The 5,660-nt window shown below is 40.9% G+C and overlaps 1 protein-coding gene across 1 annotated transcript in view; it reads left to right on the top strand.

Moving 5' to 3' along the window:
- Positions 1–5,660, top strand: part of ZNF451 (zinc finger protein 451) — a gene marked incomplete at its 5' end in the record, with an annotated part of 26,065 nt that overhangs the window by 9,535 nt on the left and 10,870 nt on the right. The window contains 3 exons of the mRNA XM_009069575.1: positions 1,205–1,339; positions 3,845–3,975; positions 5,231–5,247. Of these exons, the coding sequence (XP_009067823.1) occupies positions 1,205–1,339; positions 3,845–3,975; positions 5,231–5,247 (283 nt within the window). The remainder of the gene's footprint in view (positions 1–1,204; positions 1,340–3,844; positions 3,976–5,230; positions 5,248–5,660) is intronic.

Genomic DNA, 5,660 nt, shown 5'->3' on the forward strand with positions numbered 1-5,660 from the left:
ACAGGGAAAACATTTCTCCTGACATCCAATCTGACTCTGCCCTGGCTCAGCTCAAGGCCATTCTCTCTGTCCTCTCCCTCAGCCCTGGCAGGACACACATCCCACACCTCTCTCCAGCCCTGGCAGGAGTTGCAGAGAGCCAGGAGGTTACCCCTGAGCCTCTTCTCAAGGCTGAACAAACCCAAAACCCACTCTGTTTCAGTGTCAGTGTGTAACATAGCATTTGACTACATCCCATCTGTAAATGAGCTCAGAGTTTCATATTTATTTCTCAAAGCTTCATTTTAAATTCTCAGTGTTTGAGTTTCCAAAACTTGGACTCAACAATGTATTGCTATATGCCTTATGCATGAAATCTTTTAAAAACCAAAAAAATCAGATGAGAATCTTGAGTCTGAAACATTTAATTTTCATAGTTGGGAGTATAATTTGATGTTAGAATGAAGACAACAATCAAGGACCCCAATGAGACATCTAATGCATAGAAATGTAAAAGTTATCTACAATCCACATTGAAGAAAAACTAGCCTTCTTTTTATGTATAGATATTTATGAGCCTGCTAGTGCTTTCTCTGTGGGCAGTCCTGTTATATCACCATCTTCTCAGTTTCCATAGCTTGGCAAAAAGCAGTATCAGCTGAGGATTTATATTCTCAGTGTGTATTGGTTTTTTATCTCAAGCATGCAAATTGAAGTTCATGATCACTTCTAAGAGTGACATCCAGAATGCTGAAGGTGTACCTTGTGTTTAGAAGTTGGAAGTTTTTCTTAATTACTCATGGTGTCTTAATGCTTTTGATTAAGAGGTTGACATTAGAAGTACAGCAGAAAGTGCCTACCTGAACATTTTACTTGCTTTTATGCACAGAAGCTATTGAATTCCACAGAGACTTGCCATAGTCAGGGATGTACAGTTGAATATTAGATGTATTATTAAAATGTCTCAGTGCCTACCACAAAGCCATCCAGCTCTACACCATTGTATAGCCAGATTCTGTCTTTTTGGTCTGATTTGTGCATTATTGAATTCTACTTCAGTTGATTTTAAAACCTATGCAATCTCCAAATAGGATCATGTTTTGTAATTTTAGCTTACACTGCAGTTGAATACCTGAATTTTCCAAAGTGTTTCTTTCAGTTGATGTATGTTGGTTGATCAGAAAGTCAGGTGAATTTTAAGTGCACCCTTTTTATCCCATTGAAGATGGTGAACTTCCTGACCTTGACTACCTGAGTACCATGACTCACATTGTGCTGGTGGATCTGGACAACTGGGGGAGCTTATTCATGCAGCTGCCAGCTAACCTCAACCAAGGGACCTTTATCTGGGGCTTTCAAGGTAAAAAAGTGTTTGATGGAAATTGGAAGATAAGACTAACGAGTCTCCACATATACTTGTGCAGAGTTTCCTTGAATCTGAGAGAGCTAAGAACAGGAGCAAACAGCTCCTGAAGCTTCTGAAGCCACAGTGTCACAGGCACCATGTGATAGAAATGTTTTTGAACTCTTCTAACTCAGTCTTAACCTCCACTGCTCTTACTATTCCTTTTGCAATATTGTTCCAGAATTGTGGAACAGTTGAGGTATCTTCCTGGCTTCCCTGATGAACTTAAGCTGTATCATATTAGGTTTTCATAATTATCAGGGCAGCCATAATACTCAGAAGTTATTTTGGTTTTAACTCCCAAATCCTTCTCATAATGCTGATGCCTTTTCTTTAGTTCCAAAAGGCATGATTTTGCATTTCTACACTTTGAATTTTGTTCTGTCTCTAGCTTGTTCCTTAAGGATGTGCCTGTTTATCCTGGACATTAATAGGTGTTATCTCACTTGTGGAAGATACCAGTAGTGGTACAAGGTGATTGTTGGAACTCACTCATGGGTTTCATCAAATCATAGAATGGTTTGGGGTGAAAGGGACCATAAGTAATTTTGCAAAGTCTGCCAGTAGCATACCTTTAACTTGATACTTTTGCTTAGCTGACTGTTTTTGAGCCAACTTCTTGTCTACCTCATGCTTTTTTCTTCTGGTTTTCTCTCTATCTGCCTTGATAATTATTTTGCCTGTGCTGCATTGAATTCTTCAGTAAAGTCAAGATAAGGGATAGGTTCAAAATATTTACTGCCTGAAAGACAGGCATCATCTTAACAGATTTGTAGGAGTTGCCTGGTGCATTTTACACTTGTGAACACTACTGCACTGTACTACTTTGCTTAGTGTTCTTGACTGTGAAATGGTCACAGCCCCAAGCCTGGCAGAGTTCAAGAACCATTTGGACAATCCTCTGAGGCACATGGTGTGATTCTTCAGGATGTCCTGTGCAGGGCCAGGGGTTGGACTGGATGATCCTCAAGGGTCCCCTCCCACTCAGGATGTTCTGTGATGGCATTGTCCTGGTCTGTATTGTTTATGTTTTCAGACCTCGAGTTGTCCTTCATCCATTTGTGGTCTAACTCTGCCAGAGTAAATACAGTTCTGTCATTGTTTTCAGCTGTCCTGGCCAAATGTTTATGTTGCATATTTATGCAGCCAAAAATCAGGCTTGGAGATTACAAATCTTTCCCAAATATCAGTGACAAAGGCTGTCAACAGATGAGAAAATTGCAAATATTCTTAGGTACCATTAAGTCATTTCCATGTAGCCTCTTACTAAATCTTTAAGTTTTGAGATAGTTCTTCATACCTTCTCTGAGCAATTAGGCTGAAACGAATACAAAAATCCCAGGAGAAATCTGCTGACCAATGCTTTTCTCTGTCAGACTGCAAGTGGACACGTTGGCACACCCAATCCTCACAGCCTGTTTGCTTGAGCCTTGGTTTCCTGTGTCCTCATATGAAGTGCCATCAGTGACTGATTGCATTTTCCATTCAAAATCTCACATCCAGCCACTCTGTCATCTGGCAGATGAAACATTTTTCCCTCCCCATTGCAGACCCATTATTTCTTAGCAATTGGGAATGTTATGAAATCTTTAGTCACTCTCTTCAAATGGTCCTTGCCATTTGTTTGTCTTTTTATGGTATCATAGTAACTGCAAACTTCTATGTTTTCCCTCTCTTCTAGAAAGACTTCCTGCTTCTTTCCTTTCCCTTGCAGCTTATTCCAGCCTGGTATTGCTCTTGTCTGTAGCAGGCACATTACTCAGCTCTTCTTTATGATCCAGCTATTTGCTCAGCCAGTAACTACATACTGTGGAGAAAATTGCAGCACTTTTTTTCCCCACTTGTAGCCTCATTTTGCTAATCTTTGACTGCATCCAAGGGTTTGTCAGGACTCTAGCATTTGTTTCAGCTGTTGCTCCAGTTCTTGGATCCTCTTTTTAAAGAGTTCTGACATGTGATGTCAGGCAGTTACACAGTCTGTTGACTCTTAACTCCTTTACCTTGAGTTTCCCTAAGACAAGTATTTCTGTTACTTGTACTGTGTTCCCAGAGCTCCTCTGCTTCTGCACATTAGCCATAACTGTGCTTCAAACTGGAAAAAAATACATCCTTGTGCCTAAAAGCACATGGTGTCTAGAAGATAAATTTTTCAGGATTAGAAGGGAAAAAGCATAATGAATTGAATGAGTAATATCAAACTAGCTACTTTTTTATTTGTTCTCTAGCTAAAGAACAAGGAGGTTTGGAGGATTTTAGTTGTGTTTTTTTCAGCTTTCATACCAGTCAAAATAAATTCTGTCCTTAAAGTCAGGTTTATGTTTGCTTTTGCCTTCTTGCACTCTTAATTCTGTTCTTTAGGTATGTTTTTATGTGCATGTCACGCCTGGGTCACCCTCCCCACCCTTTGTTAGTTTTCTCTGTTGTTTTTTATTACTAATTTAATTCCTCTTCGCTGTTTAGGGGGACACAGTAACTGGAAACCTCCAGTACAGTGCAAAATCTACAATTATCTGAAGAGGATTGGATGTTTCTTTCTTCATCCACGTTGTGGCACCAGAAGAGAAGCAGCAGACTTTGCTATCTGTGTTCATGTAAGTCAGTGCATGCTTACTTTATAGTTGTGGTTTTTTTGATCCAGAGAAGAGTAGCAGATGATATCTGCTATTGATGTTAAGTCCTAATTACAGATGAGATTGTTAGATCTGTTAAATGAGACTTCTGTGTCCACTAAAGAGAATGATAAACCTGTCTCTGGATTGAGTGGGGACAGATGGTTGAGAAGTGATTTAAAAGTTAGCCCAAGAAGGACATCATAGTCTCTTGTGGAGGGTTAGAGAGTGAAGAATAAAAAACCTACAATTTTTAGAGTTTCTGTTTGAGAAACTTTGGACTCTACTCTCTCCAAGTAGTCCAAATCTAGAGCCATCTTTACAATGGAGTTGAATGTAGTTGCAGAGACCCTACTGAGCTGACAAAGGACAGTGGCTCTACTCAGTAGAGCTTGTGCTTTGGCAGGGTTGGGGGTGTGTAGGTGAAGGACAGATCTCTGGGATTCCATGGGGTCTTGTGTTCTTAGTATAGAATCATAAAGTCATTAAGGCTGGAAAATACATTTAAGATCATAAAGTCCAACCACCTACCTAGCACCACCACCATGTTCACCATTAAACCTGCCAGGGCTGCAGGGAGAGGACTAGAGGGAATGGCCTTGAGCTGAGACAGGGCAGAGTCAGACTGGATGTTTGGAAAAATGTTTGCCCGGTTAGGGTGTTCAGGCACTGGGATATTGCCCAGGGAGGTGGTGAAGTCACCATCCCTGGAAGTGTTTAAGAGGTGTCTGGATCTGGCATTGGAGGATATAGTTTAGAGTTTAGGGGTTAAAGCAGTAACAGGTTAATGGTTGGACTCGATCTTAGAGATCTCCTCCAACTTTGATGATTCTAGGAAACCACATCCTCAAGCGCCATGTCCAGACAGTTTTTTGAACACTTCCAGGGATGGTGACTCCACCACTTCCCTGGGAATCTGTTCCAGTGCTTGATAACCCTTTCAGTGATAAAAAATTACCTAATACCTAATCTAAACCTCCCCTGGTGCAGCTTGAGGCCATATATTGCTTTATCAGTTAGAGAAAACTGCTACCAATCTACATGATCCAAGCACATTTTGCAACAGTGGTTGTATGTTGCATTACACTTGATACTCTTGTTAAAATGCTCTGCACAGATGACTTGTTTTATGTGTAGATTGTTCTAAAATGCTGCTCTTTAGGAATTTGTTGCATACTCCATCTGTACTGTTCTGGTAGATATTACCTGTATCTATTAGAATCACAGAATCATTGAGTCATCAAGGTTGGAGGAGACCTCTAAGATCATCATATCCAGCCATTAACCTGTCACTGCTGGAACCCCAAAAACCATGTCCGCCAGCGCCAGATCCAAACACCTCTTAAACACTTCCAGGGATGGCGATTCCACTGCTTCCCTGGGCAATTCCCTATTCCTGAACATCCTAACAGGAAAAATGTTTCTCCTAACATCTCCTCTGACTCTGCCCTGTCTCAGCTCAAGGCCATTCCCTCTAGTCCTCTCCCTGCAGCCCTTGCAGGACACACATCCCACACCTCTCTCTAACCACTGTCAGGGGGCAAATTGCTCTAGAAGGTTTCTAATGAAGGTCTGTCTTGGTAGCCAAACAGCGCAAGAAAAAAACATCATCTCAGTTCATGTCTTGTTCACTAAGTGAACTAAGTTCACTTGTCATTTGTTTCCCT

This window comes from Acanthisitta chloris, unplaced genomic scaffold (assembly GCF_000695815.1).
Source record: "Acanthisitta chloris isolate BGI_N310 unplaced genomic scaffold, ASM69581v1 scaffold4632, whole genome shotgun sequence".
Taxonomy (NCBI): Eukaryota; Metazoa; Chordata; class Aves; order Passeriformes; family Acanthisittidae; genus Acanthisitta; species Acanthisitta chloris.